Here is a 21,556-nt window from a genome sequence, read left to right on the forward strand (position 1 = left end):
ACCTTCACTTGTCTCCACCAGGAGGATCGTGGTCATGTCGTCCATCTTTAAATACCGTCGAACCTTTCTCCCACTCTCACGTGTTTAACTTCCCAAAGTGCACCTTTGACCTCCTGACCACCAGGGTGAGCTGGAGGTCTGGGTCGGGTCATCTGAGGTCGTCAGACTCCCCCTGACAATAAGTGTAGTAATCAGATTACCTCGAATGACTGCTCACCCACAGGTGGGTCGGACACATGCACATTCCTCTCACAGAAAGTGACAACCCCCCCCTGCTGGAAAGCAAAGCTCAGTGAGAGTGACCCACAGAGCGTTTAGCTCCAAGAACGTGAACGTCCTCACAACCTGACACGTGCTGGACGGACAGATTATCAGAAAACAAGGAAACAGAGAGTTTGACCAGGTCACGTCTGCAGAGGAGTTCCCGGCAGAGGGCGTGGTCCGGCCCCGGCAGCTTGTCCACAACGGTCGGGTGTGTGAGTGTGTTTTCGGCCTGGTCCCCGGCGGCTCGGGTTACCGAGGCACTCTGAGAATCTGAGGCGTGGGGGACACCCCTCTGCAATACTGCACCCTTTGTGTCGCTGCCTCGAGCCTCTGAGCAGGTGTAACAGCTGAGAGCAGAGCGGAGGAGGCAACTGCTGCCTCGCCATCGTGGGATCAACTCATTCAGACACATTCATGAGAGCAGCGCCGCAGAGTCAAATATGGCTTCACACAGCGGACGCTGCCTCAGCCTTGTATGGGACATGGTTTTTATTCTTTTACGACTTTTATAATTAGTTTTTATGTGATTTTCTGTGTTTTTACTTGAGTGTGTTCTACCTCGGATGGTTAAAATCTCATGGCTGATACTTAAAGAGCTTGTGGAACACTGATGACCTCTATAGGCTGGAGAGAACCAAATGAGTTGTGAGCGAATAAACCAATAAATTGTTCAAAACGAATTTGAGTAATTGCATCTTCTGTTAATTGCTTTGAGCAGGGTAATTATCATGTAGATATTTTATTGTGCATGTGACACAGTGCACGTCGGCCCTGGTCCTGCCCGGAGCCCCTCCCATGGTCAAACAGCTGATGAGCGATGACGCTGCACATCCAGGCCCCTGAGGACCTGACAGCCTGGAGGGACATTTAAAGTTTAAAGGGCCCCAGTGGACAGCTGGGTGTGTCCGTGCAGCGTGGGAGTGTGCACGAGTACTTGTGTGCAGTTTGATGAATCCTGAAGCTCAGAGTGTCGCACACCGTGAGGACTGAGGGACCTGAGGACATTTACACAGCTCAAACGTCTTCTCCTTCAGATCTGAATCCTGCAGGACGTCTTCTCCTCCAGCGGAGTTTGTGTTGACGTTGTGTTGACGTTGTGTTTGTCGTTCCTCCACCATGGGAGCGTTCATCGCCAAGATGCTGCTGCCCACAGTCAGCAGCCTGGTGTTCCTCCCTGCAGCCAGCGTCGCCGCCAAGAGGGGCTTCCACATGGAGGCCATGGTCTACTTCTTCACCATGTTCTTCACCGCGGTGAGAAAGTGCTCCTCCTTAGAGGTTTCTTCTTTAAGCTGTTCAACTCAACCACACAGGTTTTGATCAGAAGCTGAGATCTGGTTAGAGAATCTTAATGATTAAATAACCTCAGTTCTTAGAGCTGGTGGAATCCAGATCCTTCATAAATCATGTTCTCAGTAGTTTGTAAATTAATATTACTTTGCAGATACAGAACAAGAGAAGAAATAAGAAATATGACATTTTATCAACTTACAACTAAAATCTAAAAAATCTGAATAAAGTGGCTGTTCACAGAAGATTCCATATTTACTTTAATCTGCAGATAGAACTTTTAGGTTGTGTATAAAGGGTTTGTTGAAATGTTTGCACTTATATTAAACACCACGTTTTTTTTAACTCCATATCATCGACTGTGTGTTTGTGTGTTCGTGCAGATCTATCACGCGTGTGACGGACCGGGTCTCTCCATCCTCTGCTTCATGAGATACGACGTCCTGGAATACTTCAGTGTTTACGCCACGGCCCTCTCCATGTGGGTCACACTGATAGGTACGTTCTCCTGTTCAGCTCGTAGCAGTGTGTGTGTGTGTGTGTGTGTGTGTGTGTGTGTGTGTGTGTGTGTGTGTGTGTGTGTGTGTGTGTGTGTGTGTGTGTGTGTGTGTGTGTGTGTGTGTGTGTGTGTGTGTGTGTGTGTGCGTGCGTGCGTGTGTTAAGAACTTGCAAGAGAAAGTAAATAAAGATTATTAATTGGAATTCGACAACTGCACGTCTCAAGGTTAAAAACAACCAGCTCCTCCCGCAGCAGTTGTCCACAACATGTGCTGTGTCACTGAGTCACTGCTCATGTGTTCAGATGGGCACACTGTTGTTCCCTCGTATGACTGCACACACACACACACACACACACACACACACACACACACACACACACACACACACACACACACACACACACCCATTAAAACATTTGCTGCTCTAAGCCCGTGAGGTTCTCCAGCGATGGTCATGGAGGCCTGAGGCTCCGACAGCTGACGGCTCTGATCCTCTTCACTCTGTTTACACCCACTTTAAAATGCTTCTCTGATCCGGAGTGAATCCAGATCCGATTTTGACGTGATCACATTCACACCTGGTGTTAACATGCGTCCACACTGAGATCTGATCTCTGTCCAGCTCTCGTCACTTCCTCCTCGTGACAGTAGAAGAAGAACAGAAGATGTTTCTCTCAAGTTTTCTTCTTTTCGATTGGTCTCGTCTTCACTTCCTGTTTTCACCGGCCAAAGCGTCTAGATCAACCCCTAGTGGCTGGCTGCAGTATAAACCCCACCTCCACCATGTTAGCAGATGGGACATGGACCAAAATTAAAAGTAGTTGTTAAATAAATGTTCAGATAAATAAATGAATGTGGTTTCTATTGTAAACTCCTGCAGGAACAGATCAGATTTTTCAGGTCGTTAACATGAACACGTTGAAAAAGGTTTAATTATCTCGTACGTCTGCGTCTCCATGTTCCAGCTCTGGGCGACTTTGACGAGCCTCAGCGCTCCAGCATCACCATGTTCGGGGTGCTGACCATCGCCGTGAGGATCTACCAGGATCGCTGGGGCTACGGGATCTACTCCGGACCCATCGGATCGGCCGTCTTCATCATCACTGTCAAATGGGTGAGTGGCGTCAAACATGGCAGCGATAACAGGTTGATGTCATCTCGTCTTCCATCCTTGAATTCTGTGTCTCCTGATGTTCCAGCTGCAGAAGATGAAGCAGCTGAGGGCCGTGTACCCGGACAAGAAGGTGTACACGCAGCAGGTCGGTCCAGGCTGCTGCTTCGGCGCCCTCGCTCTCATGTTACGTTTCTACTTTGAGGTGAATCTCTTAAATTTCAGATATATTATTAGATTATTTCTTGTTCTACATATTGTTACTGGAGCAGTGATGTCTTCATCGTGATGTTTCCTCTTCCGTGCAGGAGTGGGACTACGCCTACGTCCACAGCTTCTACCATCTGTCTCTGGCTGTGTCCTTCGTCCTGCTGCTGCCGAAGAAGAACCGCTACGCAGGGACGGAGCGAAACGCTGCCAAACTCAGCTGCTTCACGTTGTGCTGCTGCGTACGTTGCATTTATTACATCTAAACATGAGAGTGGACGGGGTCGGATGAGAGGGAGGCTCAGGTCTCATGGTCGTTGCCTTTAAATCTAATCTTTTAATTTAACGATGTCCGGAGCATTTCAAGTTTTAATTATCAAAGATTTAAAACAAGGTCAGACTGTGCATCAACAGAAATCGTTATCCTGGATCCTTTTCTCTTTCTTTCACATTGTGGGATCAGATGTTTTTTGACAATTTCACAGAGAATATTCCAGAAAATAATTCATGGACCTATTTAGAGGACTGATGTCTATGAGTGTGTGATCGGGTGCAGCTTGAATGAATTTAAGAGACAGTTGGTGAAGGTATGAGGTCGATTCCAGTTCTTTCTTTCTTTACCTGCCTTTGGTTGTTTCCTCTTTGTAGATTTATGAGATGAACGACAGCGTTTTGTTCTGTGTGGAGGGAGGGAGGTTTGGTTTTATAGATTTTACTCTATAAAGCACTTTGTGTTACGTGGTTTAAAGGAATCATGATATATAAAGTGTGATTGATAGATTTAGAGCAGGTGACAGTTAAAGGATTGAATCTGTAATAAAACCCCACTCTCCTCCCGGTTCTCCCTGCAGTCCATGTCCCCGGGCACAGTCAAAGACAAGACGGACAAGCCCAAGAAGAAGAAGTCTCGCTCCGTGTGGACGGTCCCCACTGAGAAGCTGTGGACACGAGGCTGCAGCACCCCCACCCTGCCTCTCTTCACCCCCCCGCCCTCCTCGCCTGTCAAAGGCACCAGCATCAGCAAACTCAAAGAGATGAACGGCTGGAAGTGAAGCCGAAGACTCCGAGCGCAGGAGGACTTCATCCCGAGGAGCGGGCGTGGACGACGCTGGGAAAATCACCAAAGAACTGTCGGCCAAACGCTGATAAACTTGTACGTGGCTGGTAAGTTAATCTACTTCAGCAGGAAACCAACCATCATGTGGACGTTCCTCTCCACTCCAAAGAATCCTTTTGGCCAGTAGAATATTTAAGGTCAGCAGCGACTTCAGGAATCCAGCCGCCACCGTAGCCAGTCGCTGAGGAAACGTCACATCAGTGCCCTGATGTGGTCGTTACATTTTTAGGGCACGAGCTAAAAGGCGAGTCGGGCCCCTGAAGGCCCTGGAGACCCGATAAGACGACAGCTGTGAGGAGGCCGCGCGCTGCGATCGAACGCACACACAGCACGAACAGCGAGACGGTGGCTGAGACGAGCCAGTAAAACTGACTGGAAGATTTACGAGGAGAACAAACAGGCAGATGGTTTATCTCTCCAAGATATATAAATTATCTTTAGAAATGTTCCTCAGGGGACGGCCTTCGTCTGCTCGCCTCCGTCTGTCCACCCCTCCTCTCCGTCAGGAAAAGGAACCACGCGGTCCGACTCGTTTGTGAGAGTTACAAGACTGTAAAGCACATTTTACCGTTTTTATACGTCCTCGCGGTGCTAAATGTGTCATGAGGAGCATCAGACGCTGGAGTGAGAGGAAGCAGCGGCCCAGACGTCGGTCTGCGACCAAACTGAAGCATCCTGACGTGTTTCTGGATCCACAGGTGGACTCGTCTGTCTCTAATGTTCAGACTGTGTAACGTCTCTGCTGGAAACCTTCATCACCAGGTTATTTATTGCAGGATGTTGTATATTCAGTATAATGTGTGTTGTTTTTTAGCAAATAAAATGAAATGTCGTGTTTCTGTTTGGAACTGGTCTCTGGAGAGTTCAGGGAGTTTTACAGCCTCGCTGGTCTGATCCATTCTCATTTCATGAACTTTGTAGAAACTGACCATTGACAAAACCCCCGACTGGCACATACTTCAAGGCCTCTTCAACTCTAATCCCAAACTCTCGTATCCTGTTCCACTCTCACTTCGGGACGACGTGGAGCTGTGCGTCCGCGCACGTCACCTGCCCGAACACGACCCAAAGACTACAAACGTCTTGTGCGTATCTCAGACAAAACAGTGGTCGGCCAAAACGTGAATGAACCTCCCTTCCACCAGGGAATGTTTTGAGTCTGGGCCAAGCCGCCAGCTCCTGTGCCCAGAGAAAGGTGTTTTTGTCTGGGCTCGGAGACCCAGCTGGCCGGGCCACCGGCACCTCCCTGCTGGCTGCACCTCGCGGCCCTGACAGGACGGTAACTCGAGCCTTTTATTGCACAAGTGTGAAACACTTCTCAGCTCCTTTACGACCGCTGTCTGTCCCACACCGCTCTGCTGAGGGGCTGAGGCCCACACACATTCAGGACTGTGTTACTACGCTTGTGAAGACTCCACCGGCCTCAAACACTGATTAGTATCAGAACTGAATCTGAATCTTGACCCGAAATTCAAGTTCTGACCTTAAAAAGGACCAGAAAACTGTCCTCATGAAGGAGCCGCTGACCAGGACGCCACACGGTCCTCACAAACACACACACTCGTCTGAGGGCCTGGACCTGTCGTCCTGTCGTCCGCAGGTCGTATCGGACGCAGACGTTGATAGTGTCAACACAATAAGTCTTGATTGACAGTCCTCCGTGGTCGTCTGCACCCACATTCCCCGGCGGCGTGGAATTTCATTGGGTATCGAAATTAAGTAAAGAAATACATCTGAACAAATAAGAAAAGACTTCTAGACGAGAAGGAGGTTTCCTCTCGTGTTCCACGTGTGGCGGCTCGTTAGAAAAAGGTAAAGGAGGAAAAACTCCGTGTCAGTTTTCATCAGAGTCAATTAAGCAGCGGACTTCGTGGCGAGAAGCGACTGCGACAGACTCTGGTATGTTTGGCATGTTTGTGCTCTCGGGTTCTCTCGATGGCGAGACAGCAGCGCCGGTGCCACAGGTCGTTTCTCTGAGGGCCGGCTGTTGCCACAGCTGTTGTTAATGCTGCGAGGTCAGCTGACTCTCTGAGAACACGAGTTCATCACATCTTCACGAAGCGACCATCAGGGGTCAGAGTTCACCGACATGTGGACAGGTTATTCGCCTCCTCGCTCACACTTTGATTTGGAGGTTTAAATATGAGTGAGCGAGCAAAGAGCTTTACAGTAAAACTCCCATTCACACTTTCAGCCTCTTCTACACACAACACTTCAACAGGGGCAGTTTGGGGTTCACTCTCTTGCCCAAGGACACTTCAGAAATCAGGCTAGAGGAGCCGGGGATCAAACCACAAACCTTCTGTTTAGTAGACGACCCGCTCTCCCTCCTGAGCACACTGAAGAGTGTGTGTGTGTGTGTGTGTGTGAACAGAAGATTGACCTCTGACCTTCATTAGGACACAAATCAAACCACTCAGACAATTTAAATCAATTTTAAATCCTGAATTTTTATTTTTATACAATATGACGATAAGAACCAAACTTTTGATCTTAGATGATAAAAATCAAACACAGTGGAACGTCCCCACAAACCACTGTGTCTCTGCCGCCCTCTACTGGACTCAGGCTAGAACTGCTTCTTCCAGGTTTTTAACATCACATCACTTTTTCAAATTATTTCATTTTTATTTTATTTTTAAAATGTTCTTCTTTATGAAGCTTTTACAAATTTGTCAGGATGTCTTTTATATTTTAAATAAAGTGAAAGTCTTAAAGAAACACAGCTGTGGTTTTCTATGTTGTTGTTTGTTGTGGTAGTTTTTCCTCATTTTAGTGGTTAAGAACATGATGATGATGATGATGATGAAGTTTTTCCCATCAGCCCTTGCAGGAGGCTCCTCACAGTTAACTCCGCCTCCTGTTGGTTCACACTCGACCTCCTCTCACCTCCTCCTCCTGATGAGTCACCTGACCGAATCGCTGTGGTCTCATTGGTCAGAGTCGTCTGTCGGAGCTTCTCGCTGCGTCTGATAAAACATCAACACACAGAATAACGTTTCTGTTCCACTCAGCCGAGGCTCCGCTGCTCGTTTGGACACGTTAACATCATCTGTCAGCGTCGTGTCCAAAGTGACGCTCTGACCTTTGTGTCTCAGAGACGCAGCCGCAGGCCTGGATGGCGTCTGTCAGCTGACCTCTGACCTGCTGTCCTGCAGGACTCGACAAAACATCAGAGACACAGCGTCCAGGGAACAGACTCATGAGCATCGGAGGCAGCTACACACACACACACACACACACACACACACACACACACACACACACACGTACGTTTATTTTTAAGAGTGATTATTACCTCTATGTTTTCATCGTCATTTGTTTGTCTGTTCACACGATCACACAAACTCTCCTGCACATGTTTCCACAGAACTTAGTGGACGGAGGTTTTATCAGTGAAACTTTCTTCATCGTCGCCTCAGACAATAATTCATGGAGCTTGATGATACAAATCAGACATATTCAGAGAACTGATATCTGAGGGTGTTTGATTTGCTGCAGATCAGAATTAGAAATCAGGAGTGAATTTAAATGTGGTTCCATAAGGAGACTGTTGGGTATAAACTTTACTGAGTGATGTTCTAGTTTTGATTGTAACAATGTTTCTGTTATTTCTGAAAACTTAAAAGCAAAAAGGAAAGTAGGGATCTGTTTTATTCTCTGATTGATTCAAAAATTTGATAAAAAAGTTCTGGTTTTTAATTCAACTGATGGAAACGTTTAGTCCATCAAACTGGACTCGTCTCCTCGAGCCTCCTGACGGTGAGGAGGTGTGATGCCGCTCTGACCTCCTCGTTGGTTGGATCCAGGATCAGCGTGCGGACCACGTCCTGTCGGGCCCCGTCCAGCTGCCGGAGCTTCCTGAGGGCCTTGGCTCTGTTCTCGTAGGACTGAGCAGCTGAGGGGTCGTACTGGACGGACAGAGACAACATGTCCACCGCCTCCTGGAAACGCCTGCAGACGAACACAACACACAGATACAGCATCTGTGAGTGTGTGTGTGTGTGTGTGTGTGTGTGTGTGTGTGTGTGTGTGTGTGTGTGTGTGTGATTCTCACCCGCCCTGGAAGTAGAGAGAACCCAAAGTGCTGTGTAGGACAGCGAGGCGCAGCCGGAGAGCCGGGTCGTCCGGTCGCATCATTTCCTCGGCCTGCTGGTAGTCGGACAGAGCATAACACCACTCACCCTGTTTGAAGAAACAGTCTGACACACACACACACACACACACACACACACACACACACACACACACACACACACACACACACACACAGTGATGCCACCCATTGGTTTGGGAGCTGCCATCTTGGTTTTTGAAGGGGGGTCTGACTCTGAGCTTAAATGTGTTAATTACATGAATCCAGTTGTACAGTGCAGAGCAGTGAACCAGTTCAAACTGTGTTTACTGCAGTCGGAGAAACGTTGATCAGGTTTTTCTGGTTTGTGTCCGTGTGATTGTTTCTGATCCGACAGGTTCAGATTTACACGTCACCTGAGACGTCGTTATTTTAACAAAGAAGTTTTACAAACGTCTCACTCGAAGCAGAATCCAGCTTTTTCTGCAGCAGCAAATAATCAGATTCACTGAGTTTTTGATTTATTATAAAGACTCAAATATTCTGTTGCTTTTAAATCTGTAACTTTTTCACGTTAAATCCTTTGAAAAACTTCCTTCAATCACTGATTCTGTTTGTTTGGGAGAGGAGGAGGAATCTGAGGAGGATTCAGCTCCTTCTGAGCATCTGGATCCTGAGGTATCAGAGAAACAGGTTCTGCTGGAGGGGGGAGCCTCACCTCCTCGGTTCAGGTACAGTCCTGCCTCCTCCTTCTCCTCCTCGATGGCCTTGTTGAGGAGCAGAGCAGCTTCAGCGTACAGACCTCGGCTGAAACACTGAACCGCAAAGTCATTGTAGGTGAGAACCAGCTGAAACTCCGCCTCCGCTTCCAAAGAGCCGCGCTCGTCCTGCCTGTGTCTGACCTCCACCTGACCTTTGACCCCAGCCTCCTCCTCGCTCAGCTCCACAGCCTGAACCAGATCCTCGATGGCGGCGGTGAAGTCTTTCAGACGTCGGTAGAGAATCCCCCTGATGAACAGAGAATTAGACTGAAAGACAGAATCGATCTGAAGATCTCAGCGAAATAATAAAGCAACAACTGATTTATGTGATTAGTTAATAACAAAGAAAAACAATCACCTGTTGGTTGCTAATGGAAACAGGGACGTGTCTGTTTCATACATATAATCACCTTCATCAACAAAATACTACGTCAGACTTTGTTGTATCAGCTGCTTCCTGTTTCCTGTTGGTGTAGCTCACCTGAACAGGTGGAGGCGTGCGTCCTGTGGACAGTTCTCCAGAGCCACGTTGATCCTGCAGAGGGCTTCAGGCAGCCGCCCGCTCACGGCTCGCTCCACGGCCTGAAGTCTGGCCCGTTCTCCAGCGTCCTGCAGCTGCAGCAGCAGAGCTGTGGCCTCCGGACACGTCGGGTTCAACGCCAGCGCCGACTTCACGTCCCGATGACACTGAGACGTCTGGACGGGAGTTCAGCTCATTTAGGATTCAGTGTGAGGAGCTTTAACCAAATCTCTACCAACTCATTCTAAGATAAACTTAAGTTTTATCACGTCAGACTGAAGATTTCATTCACTTCACAAACCTCTTGGAGAAATCTGGTGATTTGAATTTTTCTAGGACCTTTGTTTTTGTTTTGACAGAAAGAAAAACTACAGATTCAAGTCCTGTAACAAATTCTCCTGCCTGAATTAAAGGTTGAATCTGTAACTTCCACATTAAATCATCTAAAACCATCAGACCTGTTTTATCTGTCGCTGAGTCTCACGTTATATTTTCAAATCTGCAGAAAAGTAGGTAATTATGCATTTCATTTGGTCGCCTGTTGGTGGCGTCATATCCTCTTTGTGCATTCGTCAGTGTCGTGTTTGTCTGAAGAGTCAAAAGTTAGTTTTATCCAGTTTGCAGGTTTGTTTCTTTGAAATAGTCTGAGATGTAAAGTGCTGCTGAGTCTCTGCAGCTTTGACCTGATGGAGTCGTCTGTGCAGTCGGGCTCTGAGGACGTGAAGGTCAGAGGTCGGGCCGTCTGATGTCATCCAATCGTTGACCAGCTTCAGACAGTTACCGTGACGACCTGCAGCTGCCAGACAGGCCAGACTGAAAAACACCAAGTCATCAACATTAATGTGACACAGAAATATAAGAATATTTACATATTAATATCCTGATTGACTCCTGATTGGTTGAGGGTCCACTCCACAAAACACCTGCACTGACTCTGATCTAATTCAGCTTCATTCCTGGACAGTCGGAGGAAGTTGAGGTCTGTGGTTTCTTCAAATATGACAAACTTCTGACATCATGAATCCACAGATTGTAGCAGAACGTTTTAGCTGGTTACCGTCTCGCAGCGTAGACTCTGCAGCCGGGCTTCAGCTCAGCAGCTCGACTGAACGACTCCAGAGCTTCTGGGAAAAGAGCTCGGTCGAACAGACACTGACCCTGAGGAACAGGAAACAGGAAACAGGAAACAGAACGATCATCGTTCGATTATTTTACGAGACTTTTACGAAGTGAAGAATGAAGCTGAAGATGATATACGACATTTTCACATCATAACTATTGTTTTAAATCATGAATATTGTTCGTGAAAATGTGTCCTTGTGTTGTTGAGTGTTTTTGTTCATAAACACACACACTGGGGTAAAAACATGATCCTACGTGTGGGTAGCAGGGTGATAAACCCCAGTCAGAACCCAGGGGGCGCTGTGGAGACTCTCACCTGGAGATAGTAGACGAAAGCCAAGCGGCTGCTGAAAGCTCCGGGCTCCAGGAGCTCGGCCCTTTTAAAGCAGGCTGCTGACGACTGGAAGTCACAGAGCTGCAGGTACGACTCCGCCTGAGCCACAAACAGCTGAGTCTGAAAGACACACACCTGAGGAGGTTCAAATCGACAAACACACAAAAACATACAAAAGTAACAAGATGATACCAAAAGTGAAGCCAGAGCATCTTGATCGCCCCCTGGTGGCTGGCTGCAGTATAGATCGTAAATGCCTCCTCCTCCAAGTTAACAGATGGGACATTAGACGTTAAATAAATGTTTGTCAAAGATAGTTTGTGTCATTTTATCATCTTTACTCACAGACAAGGGTGCATATGTATTACAGATATTTTTTTCCAATTATTGCTTTAATAGATTTTCCTGCACTTTACTTTTATCGTTATAATCATGTTTTTTATGACTTCAGTGAATTTAGAAATATCTAATGTCTGCCTCTTTCATGAACATCCGAGCTACTTGAATTAAAAAGTATTAATAAAACATGTATTTCTTCCCATCTTCACCTGTGGAAACACACACAGTATTACATTAATACACACAGTCAGTGTTTGTGTGATTTGTGTGCAGCACCTGCTCCGGCTGCAGAGTGACGGCTTTAGAGAAGCAGACCACAGCCTTCTCGTACTGACGCTTCCTCATGGCCTCTTCTCCTTTTGAGTAACTGCACAGAAAGATATTCAACCACAGAACTTGTGACTGAGACTCAGTGAAATCTAGAGTCAAATCCAAGCTGATTGAAATGTGTCTTCATCTCAGTAATGCTCCTCACTGCTCTGCAGCTCTGCTCTGGATGATGAATCTCCCCGTCAGCTCCATGCTGTGACGGAGTTTCTCTCCTGGAGACAGAAACGTTTCAAGGAGAGAGTTTTTCGTCCGAGCCTCGTCCGGCTCCTCCTGAGACACAGAGGGAAACAGACCCTGCTCCTCTGCTCGCTGCTGGAACATCACACCACAAAGGTTTTCCTCAGGGTTGTAAACTCACACGAGGACAATTAGACCGATTCACAAAACAGGTTCCTTTAAATTTGTATGTAAACTCCGAACAACAGGGGTTTGTTCATCAGTTAGTTATGAAGTTAGTGAGGTTATAAGTTATGTCCAATCTTTTAAAAACATTCTGAAATTTCGTTTCCTGTTTTACAGACATAATCTATTTTTAAAAAAGGAGATCAAAATAAATGGTTACAATGTTAGTCTGTAGTTTTTTAACTTAACTTGTGTTAAAATACTTAAACAAATAAAATAAAGCATGATTCAAACTGCTTCATAATAAAAACTGGTTTAAACAGATTTAAAGTTCAAAGCACCAAACCGCTGCTTCTGGTTTATTTCACCGTCTCATCTTTTCTCTCCTCACGCTCCATCCTGTCCTTCAAATCGCTGATTCAAGCTGTTTTACTTTTCACTTTTCTACTTCGTTGACACTTTAAAGTTTCTGCGTCATGTTGGTTGAATCTGGACGTCACCATGGAAACCACAGGCTTTTATTTTGAAAACAAAGAGTGGGATAGTTCCCTCCCTTCTTTTCCGGTGTCGTTTCTATCCGGACGTTTTAGTTTTAGGAAACAACCCGGAAGTTCGTCAACTTTGTAACTGATTCTCATTGTCTACACATTTAAAACCCACTATAAAGAATTAATACCTTTATTCTATGAATTAAAACAAACTAGAAACCTGCATTTCTCAGAACGTGACGGTGACGTGTTAATGTCACTCTGTTCCGAGGGCTACCGGAAGTCTTTTACTCTGAAAAGATGAACCCAGGAAGCAGGACACGGCGATCAGCTGACTGACTTGTTGACAAAGCAAAGTGAGGAAGTAACAGGAAGTGAAGATCCAGAGAAACAGCCCCGGCTCTCAGTCAGCGGCCAGGCCGAGATCCGCGCTCCATTCACGGCTTCATGTAGCTTCATTCTCCGCTGCTCCTCCTCTTCCTCCTCTTCCTCCTGCTGCTGCTGCTGCTGCTGCTGTGGTTGTTGTTGTTGTTGTTGTGACTCAGTCCGACCTGAGGTTGATGGTTTGAAAACAGCACAGAAGGTGAAGTCAGGTTTTCTGGATGGAGACTCAAAGTGAGCGGAGGAGGCTGCTGGAGGACGGAGGAGGAGAGGAGGACCCGACCGGACTCATGTCTGAGCAGGACGCTTACCTGAGGTCAGTTCACAGGACTCAAAGACACAGAGAGACTAAGATACAGAGAGACAGACCCAAGACTAAGATACAGAGAGACAAAGATACAGAGACTCATGTCTGAGCAGGACGCTTACCTGAGGTCAGTTCACAGGACTCAAAGACACAGAGAGACTAAGATACAGAGAGACAAAGATACAGAGACTCATGTCTGAGCAGGACGCTTACCTGAGGTCAGTTCACAGGACTCAAAGACACAGAGAGACAAAGATACAGAGACTCATGTCTGAGCAGGACACTTACCTGAGGTCAGTTCAACAGACTCAAAGGGACACAGAGTCAAATACACAGAGACAAAGACTCAAGATTCTACTATTTCTCTTAGGGGCTTTTTATTAAACTTGTGTGTTTTCAATTAGAATCTTTGTTGAGTTCTTTGTGAATGAAGCTCGTTCTGTGTGTCTGCAGCAAAGTGAGGAACAGGAACTTGTATCTGGCCACGTTTGCGTCCGTCCTGGGGCCGATGAGCTTCGGCTTCGTGCTGGGCTACAGCTCCCCGGCTCTGCCTGACCTCATGCGGATCTCGGACCCGCGGCTGCGGCTCGACGCCGTCCAGGCCAGCTGGTTCGGGGTATGACATCATGTGCTGATGATTCACTGAAGCCTTTATAAAGTGTTTGATCAGCAGAGTTACATCATCACAGGTTCACCTCAGGTCAGAAACCTGCTGCAGAGACTCGTGTGTCAACACTGACTCTTTATCCAGCATATTGATGATGTACTTTTCAGATCTTGGTGGTTTTTCCCTGTATATTTGAAGAAGTATTTAAAGTTTATTACTTATTGAATCAGCAGCTCTATTTGTTTTAGAGAAGAAAATTCAATGTCAACAATTTAATTAATTGAATAACTTTAAATATCAAAGTTGTTCAAACACAAATGTAAAAAGCTCATGAAACTGCAGAGGCTGTTCCCTGAGGTGTGGTGTGGTTCAGTCCATAGTGACGGTGGGAGCGGCGGTGGGCGGCCTGCTGGGCGGCTGGATGGTGGAGAAGATCGGCAGGAAGCTCAGCCTGATGTTCTGCTCGCTGCCCTTCGTCTTCGGCTTCACCGTCATCATCGCGGCGCAGAACGTGTGGATGCTGTACCTCGGCAGAGTGCTCACCGGCCTCGCCAGCGGAGTCACGTCGCTGGTCGTCCCGGTAGGAAGCGCTTGATTCTTGATGACGTAGCTTCTGTCCATTGTTTACATTCACACTGGGACTTCCTGCCTCGCGGCCTCAAGCCCGACGACAATTACATGCACAATTAAATTAAATTAAATTAAATTAAACTCCATATTAGAGGCTGATTTTACTTGTGTATCTGAGGTACTTTTACAGGAAAACATTCATAACTAAGCTTTAACTTTATCAGTGAATCAAATAAGTTTCATACAACACATTAGTTTTTTTAGTATTGAAAACATGAATCAATGACATAGTTTCGAGCCTCTGGTAATTTGTGCATTGTCTCTATTTTCTGCTGTTTTATAAACCAAACCTTTAATCAGTGAATCAGGAAACGAATCGATGTTGGTTAACGTGTGATGAAAGAATCAGATAAACGTTCCTCTGTGCTCCTCCTGCGTCTCCTCTCAGCTGTACATCTCTGAGATGGCTCACGAGCGGGTCCGCGGCACGTTGGGCTCCTGTGTGCAGCTCATGGTGGTGCTCGGCATCATGGGAGTTTACCTGGCAGGTATGTACGCTCTGAATGCTTTCGGCGTCTTTATACGATGTCATTGAATAACGCCTGACTCCAGGTCTGTGGAACTGAGTGATGGTTGAAATGAAGATTAGAAAGAGAAACAAAACAAACACAGGAGATAAAACCAGATGTTTGATCACTACTGCAAATGACGCGTTCGTATCTCAGATATTCTGACTTCCTTTCCTCTGCTGGAAGTTTCCCCCCCCCGTGTCCAATCGTTTGTTTCTCATTACGCAGAAACTAATGAACTCATTTCCTCTCAACTTGGTGGAAGGACGTGGTCACGAAATCACTCATACAACTTTGGCCTTGATCCAGAATTTAAATCCGGACAAAAATCCCAAGATGTTTTCTGTGAAGGGCTTTTTTCCACATTTCCCCTGATTTCTCAGAGAATAACTCTCGGATCCTGACGAACTCATTGAGACGCCTGATATCTGTGAGTCTGTGTGATTTGCTGCAGCTTGGTTGAATTTAAACTGTTGGTGGAGGTTTGAACTCTGAGTGACCTGTGAAGGAAAAAGAGCTTCCAGGTAGAAACTGCAGTTTACGAGCTGTAACATGATGCAACATTGAGTTTGATAACATCCAGCACGAAGACAGCAGCAGCTGCTCAGGACAGAGACACAGGATCTGTCCTCTTATCTGAAATCCGTTTCTGTCTCTCACAATCTGTCCTGAAATGTGTTGATCCACTCTGTGATGTTTGAAGAAGCTTCCCCTGACGAGACGAGCAGGAGCTGACTGTCATGTGACCGGTCGTCCTCAGATAGGATCACATTCACCCCCCCCCTCTGCCCGACCTGTGTGACACGGCTGCTCGCTCCCTAATCTCGTTAACTGCATGCCATTCGTGTCGGGTCACGTGACACCGGGGGTCTCATGACGGTCGTGGTGCCTCGGCGCTGCTCCGACCACGCAGCGGGCGTGAGTGGACTCAGCTGTTCGGTTGTTGGTGTGTATGATTGTTTGAATCGTGTTCCAGGTCTCTCCGAGGTTGTTGAGCCAATTACAATATAAAACTATGAAGTTAAAAATTAAACCGTTACTGATTTAATCCAGGAGTCAGATGATGGCAAAATAAATCAGCTGCTTTTTTTACGACAAGAACTCGACTGGCGCTGGACTCGAGGGCCGAGGCCGAGACCTCGTGTCTGAGACCAGCGATATTTTATATTAACCTGGAAACGATCAGAAAGTTTGAGGATTCAGAAACATTAGAAAAGACAAAACAAGAAGATGGGTCATGTAAAACGAAGCAGCAACGTTCAGCTGTAGACATCATGATCTCTTTAAACAGGAACTTCTCTTAAATCTCTTGTAGGAGGCTGAAGTTCTCTGGATAATTCACTGTCAGCAGTTTTCACTGGAACAACAAAGTCTCTTCATTCATTGGATCGAGGCTCAAACCTCAGACGACTGAAAAATCTGGACCAAAACAACAAAAACAACTTCCTGACTGGATGCAGCCGACACAGCTCTGAAAACATGTTTGTTGCTGGATTTGGAATAAACGACTCTTTAATACACTGAACAAATAAATGGTTTCATGAACCAAATACCTTTTTATAGTTTTCAACATGTAATGGCACAGTCACGTCTCAATGAAGAGAAGTCGACCCCGATCTGGAATAACCTGTCTCAGAATGAGGAAGTGGATTTCAGGTAACGTGGTTTGGTTCATCACAGACCAGCTGCTGTTCAGCCCAGAGCTCCACACTGTGGTCGAGAACTCAGTGGAACAATCAGATCAGTGGAGAAGGATATTTTTAGACGAAGATATTCGTGAGGAAGCTTGGACGTGACAATGCTCGTCTGTGTCCGGCATGAAGCCGATGGACGACCAGCGGCAGCTCGTGGTCGTTGGTTAAAGCCGATGGACGACCAGTCCTTGCATTCTTAGTATTTAAATGATTTAAGTAGAACTCAGTGGAACTCATACGTCCCAACAAACCACATCTAAATTCACTAGATCCAGACTTTTAAATTGGATCTGCACCAAATTACACACACTCATAAATATCAGTCCTCTGAATGTGTCTCATCGTTTCATAAAGATGGAGGAATTATTCTCTGAGAAATCAACCAAACTATCGAAAAACATTGATTCTCGCAATTTTAAAGAAAGTGAAAAAGTTAATAATGTGCTTTTACGACACAGAAATACAAAACCGTAATAATAATAATAATAATAATATAATGGGCCTTTAAAATATATATTTTACAAGCACTTGGACGAAGTGAGCAGAGATTATCAGAGATCAGAGTTGGGGGGAGAGAAGGTGTGAATAATGATGTCATATGTAAAACGTTAAAGATTCGATATGATCCCATACTTTTTGATTTCCTGCTGACAGAAGTCATAACTATCTTCTAGCAGCTCTGAGCAGTAAACCAGAAGCAGCTTCATTCCCGTGTGACCTTCTTCTCCAGGTCTGTTCCTGGACTGGCGCTGGCTGGCGATCTGCTGCTCCATCCCCCCCACGCTGCTGATGGTGTGTATGTGCTTCATGCCCGAGACGCCTCGGTTCCTGCTGTCACAGGGAAAGAGGCGCGAGGCCGAGGAGGCTCTGCGCTTCCTGCGGGGGCCGGACGCCCCCGTGGAGTGGGAGTGCGCTCGCATCGAGAGCGGCTGTGACGAGCGGGTGAGTCTGTGGTCGAGGTTTTAAAGGACGGTGGGGATGTGGCTTGTGATGGAGCTGAGGAATAAAGAACAGAGTGAGAGGTCACATCTGAAGGACGAAGATGTTCTGACCACGACAGCACCACTGGACATGGACTGTTCAGGTCAAAGGTCAACCAGAGGCTCGCTGGTTATACCTGTTCTGTCTGTGTTTCTCTCAGGGCTCGAGCTTCCAGATGTCCGACCTGAAGGACCCGGGCGTCTACAAGCCGCTGGTGATCGGCGTCATGCTGATGATCTTCCAGCAGTTCACGGGGATCAATGCGATCATGTTCTACGCTGAGACCATATTTGAACAAGCACATTTCAAGGTAAGAGGGTTTTTTAATTGTTATTTATATACATACGTTCAATTTGGCAAAAAAAATGGTTGATAAACTTCCACAGATTTCAGTTATATATGGTGAAAAACACTTTTTATACACGAAAAGGAATCATTATTCATCTCATTAGAGCCATGAGATTCAGTGGGAGGTGGGATGTGTTGGGATGTGGGATACCACAGGGTGCTATGCTGGGTCCTTTCTTTTTTTTTTTTTATGAAATACAAATGACTCTGTTCACATTGTTGTGGCGAAACATCTGGAAGATGTGAATATGTTGTTTTTCAGGACAGCGACCTGGCGTCGGTGATCGTGGGTCTGATTCAGGTCGTCGTCACTGCGGTGGCGGCGCTGATCATGGACAAGGCTGGAAGGAAAGTCCTTCTCATCATTTCAGGTATTTTACAGCACAATCATTTTCTTTACTAATTTTTATCTCATTTTAAAACAGTGATCACAGATTGTTTTTGTTTGTCCTCCCACGATAATCAAGGCGTTGCCATGGTGATCAGCACCACCGCGTTCGGAGTTTACTTCTACCTGATGTCGATTCACGATGACCCCGCCCCGCTGAGCCTCCTCGGTGCGGAGCCCCACGCTGACCTGACCTGGCTGGCCCTCGCCAGCATGGCCATCTTCATCGCAGGTGAGATCGCCGCTCACACGCAGCTGTGACGCATCGGCATCATTAACATTTCTTGTGTTCTCTTCATCCCTCTCCTCCTCCTCTTCCTCCTCTTCCTCCTCCTCCTCTCTCCTTCATCCTTTTCTGTCTTGAGTCTGGTGACATGTTTTATCTCAGGAATGAAAGAGATGAAATAAAGCTCATGTCGTGTCTGTGACCATGAACCAGTCGGGCGGAGCAGAGGCGGCCATTTTTAAAACTGGAGAGTCGATCAGCTGATGAACACGTGGTTTTTGTGTGTCTGTGTGTGTGTGTGTGTGTGTGTGTGTCGTACCACGTGAATCACTGTTTGTGTTCTCAGGTTTCGCTCTGGGCTGGGGTCCGATCCCGTGGCTCATCATGTCGGAGATTTTCCCCGTCAAAGTGCGGGGGGTCGCCAGCGCCATCTGCGTCCTGACCAACTGGAGCATGGCGTTCGTCGTCACCAAAACCTTCCAGGATATGATGGTGAGTCTCAGCACCACAGGGATACCAGGAGTATGGTGAAGGTGGGGATTTGTGTTACGTTCTCCCTCTGTGAGCATCACTCTGATCCGTCCATGTCGATGTAACTTTGACCTCCAGAGTCTTCTCACCAGCGCTGGGACCTTCTGGTTGTTCGCCTCCATGTGCATCCTCAACGTCATCTTCACCATGGTCTTCGTCCCCGAGACCAAGGGCAAGACGCTGGAGCAGATCGAAGCCACGTTCAGAGGAGCCTCAGACCGGTGAGCCGAACCGGCAGCTGGAGGTAAATCCTCTGTGAACATCGAAACACAGTTTGAATCCTTCACAAACAGCTAAATGATCTGAAAAGTGTTTTTAAAAAATGGACTAAAACGCTTGGGTGAGAGCGAGCAGACAAAAGGCCTCAGGAGGGAAACTGTGACCTCGGGGGATGAAGATGCTGCCGAAACCCCCCCACTACCTCCGACAACACAACTCGACACTGCCCCCTGCAGGCCTCACCTCCTACCTGACACATGCAGGTTTAAATTCTCCTCTGGTGTGTGGGACAGTCTGACAGTTTTAATATATGCACTAAATACGTTGTTTTAAAGCTGGAATTCATAAACACAGGAACCGTGTAATGGGGTTGAGTCTCTGTTCTTTGTTGTTTAAGGTAAAACATTTAACTTTTAATGGTTTTTGTAAAAACATGTTCCAAAGACAAAGGAGACTAAGTGATGGCATTACAGTTTAATGGATTCCAGAGTTTTTATTGTGGGGAAAGAAACTAAAATGTTCATGGGTTTTCTTTGTAACTTATTCTCTGCTCCTTTTATAATATCAGTCTGAGACTAATTATTCCTAAACTGATTTTTACTATGAAAATATGTTTGATTTTAAAATTCTAAAATAGCTTTTTTTCCACTTTTAATTCCTTTTTAAAAAATCTCATGATTATGTGATGCAGATTGTGACAAACACTATCATCAGTAGAATTATAAATTGTAGAGATAACGTGGATGTGTATTTTAAATATGTTCTCTTGGGATAATCTTGTAAAGAAAAACTTTTATGATTTGATGTTGTAGAAAATGGATCATCCAACTTTTTGTTTTACAATTTATATAATAGTGATTGTGATGTTTGTTTTGAGTTCAGTGAAGCTATGAAACAGAGACAATAAATACAAGTTCACTCGATGTTGAGGCTGAACAGGATCGAATGAAGCTCTTTGTGTGTCCGTGTCTCTTCTGTGACTTTTTAAATGTGTGTGAAACTGAATCTTACCGTGAACTGAGTCTGTGAATAAAATCCCTGTGGCGTGTGGGACATGTTGATTCACAGATTTTCAGCTTTAATTGTATTTTAAATTACAGCCTCTACTTGTCAAATGTCAACACGTGATGGACGAAGCAGAAAATCTTTCATCAACATTAAAACACATGTTAAACTCTGGAATAATGATCTTAAATCCATATGTTTACAATGTGAGTCAATGACTTCAGGTGTTGTGGCTCCAAGTCTTTATTCTTTAATCCTTGTCATTATCTAAACTAAAAAATAAATTATTCTTATGATTTTTGACAACAGAGAAAATCTGCACCAGGTTTATTCCTCATCATTTATTTAATTACGCTTGGTATTAATTATTTTATCAATTATCAATTACAGTTTGTGCCACAGCCTCGTGTTAATCTCGATTTTAGGATTTTAAGGAGGAGGTATCTGTGTTTTCATTCATCTTTGAAAGTCTGCACCCAATTAGATTTTATTTAGACGGTTTTATTTATTTAATATATCTGATTTTCTATCAGTTATGACTTGGAGCAGGTCGGACTGAATGAATCGATCCTGTGTCGTGCTTCAGTTTTGTGTTTTATGCACATTATGTTTTTCATATTCTCATTAGAACGCTTCGGATTCTACGTGTTTTTCTGGATTGTTCGATTCTCAGATTAAATCAAACAAAAGAAAACACTGGATACTTTTCTGTGCAGTTTAAATTCCGAGTTTCCGCATTACAGGTTATGATTCTTTTCAAAATAAAAAGCCTGTCTCGTAAATCTCGTGGTAAAGTTGCTTTTATATTGTTTATCTCGGATTCACTTGATTCCATTGAAGTAGATGAAAAACACGTGAGAAATGAAAATATCTTTGAGTTTTATTTTCACATCTAATCCTTAAAAGTCAGCACCCGGTGGATTTATTGTGACA

The 21,556-nt window shown here is 45.7% G+C and overlaps 3 protein-coding genes across 6 annotated transcripts; 2 read left to right on the plus strand and 1 right to left on the minus strand.

The window, feature by feature from the left end:
- The first annotated feature begins 945 nt into the window (after nucleotides 1–945).
- On the plus strand, nucleotides 946–6,943 carry mymk (myomaker, myoblast fusion factor). 2 transcript variants are annotated; one of them, XR_007032937.1, is made up of 7 exons: nucleotides 946–1,515; nucleotides 1,935–2,049; nucleotides 3,017–3,165; nucleotides 3,251–3,367; nucleotides 3,471–3,611; nucleotides 4,221–5,248; nucleotides 5,408–6,943. XR_007032937.1 is itself a non-coding variant. In XM_035165362.2 (6 exons), the coding sequence occupies exons 1-6, from the start codon at nucleotides 1,381–1,383 to the stop codon at nucleotides 4,419–4,421; spliced, it is 858 nt and encodes a 285-aa protein (XP_035021253.1). In that variant the 5' UTR covers nucleotides 946–1,380; the 3' UTR covers nucleotides 4,422–6,943. The 2 variants fall into 2 exon arrangements, 1 of the variants encoding a protein (XP_035021253.1); XM_035165362.2 differs by having other exon boundaries at nucleotides 4,221–6,943.
- Nucleotides 6,917–12,792, minus strand: LOC118114695 (tetratricopeptide repeat protein 16). The gene is made up of 12 exons (XM_047341110.1): nucleotides 12,678–12,792; nucleotides 12,113–12,279; nucleotides 11,914–12,004; nucleotides 11,281–11,418; nucleotides 10,900–11,000; nucleotides 10,526–10,655; nucleotides 9,804–10,018; nucleotides 9,280–9,569; nucleotides 8,544–8,688; nucleotides 8,275–8,440; nucleotides 7,572–7,705; nucleotides 6,917–7,455 (listed from the first exon to the last, which is right to left on the minus strand). Exons 1-12 carry the CDS (start codon nucleotides 12,705–12,707, stop codon nucleotides 7,266–7,268), a joined length of 1,797 nt encoding a protein of 598 aa, XP_047197066.1. The 5' UTR covers nucleotides 12,708–12,792; the 3' UTR covers nucleotides 6,917–7,265.
- Nucleotides 12,793–13,130: 338 nt separating this feature from the next.
- Nucleotides 13,131–20,568, plus strand: slc2a8 (solute carrier family 2 member 8). Of its 3 annotated transcripts, none has more exons than XM_035165294.2 (10): nucleotides 13,131–13,494; nucleotides 13,939–14,101; nucleotides 14,466–14,672; nucleotides 15,111–15,210; nucleotides 17,656–17,867; nucleotides 18,067–18,216; nucleotides 18,517–18,625; nucleotides 18,722–18,874; nucleotides 19,215–19,360; nucleotides 19,478–20,568. In XM_035165294.2, exons 1-10 carry the CDS (start codon nucleotides 13,400–13,402, stop codon nucleotides 19,622–19,624), a joined length of 1,482 nt encoding a protein of 493 aa, XP_035021185.1. In that variant the 5' UTR covers nucleotides 13,131–13,399; the 3' UTR covers nucleotides 19,625–20,568. The 3 variants fall into 3 exon arrangements, with proteins under 3 accessions (XP_035021185.1, XP_035021187.2, XP_047197067.1); XM_035165296.2 differs by lacking the exon at nucleotides 13,131–13,494 and adding an exon at nucleotides 13,604–13,612; XM_047341111.1 differs by lacking the exon at nucleotides 13,131–13,494 and adding an exon at nucleotides 13,679–13,703.
- The last annotated feature ends 988 nt before the right edge of the window (nucleotides 20,569–21,556 follow it).

This window comes from Hippoglossus stenolepis, chromosome 9 (genome assembly GCF_022539355.2).
Source record: "Hippoglossus stenolepis isolate QCI-W04-F060 chromosome 9, HSTE1.2, whole genome shotgun sequence".
Classification (NCBI taxonomy): domain Eukaryota; kingdom Metazoa; phylum Chordata; class Actinopteri; order Pleuronectiformes; family Pleuronectidae; genus Hippoglossus; species Hippoglossus stenolepis.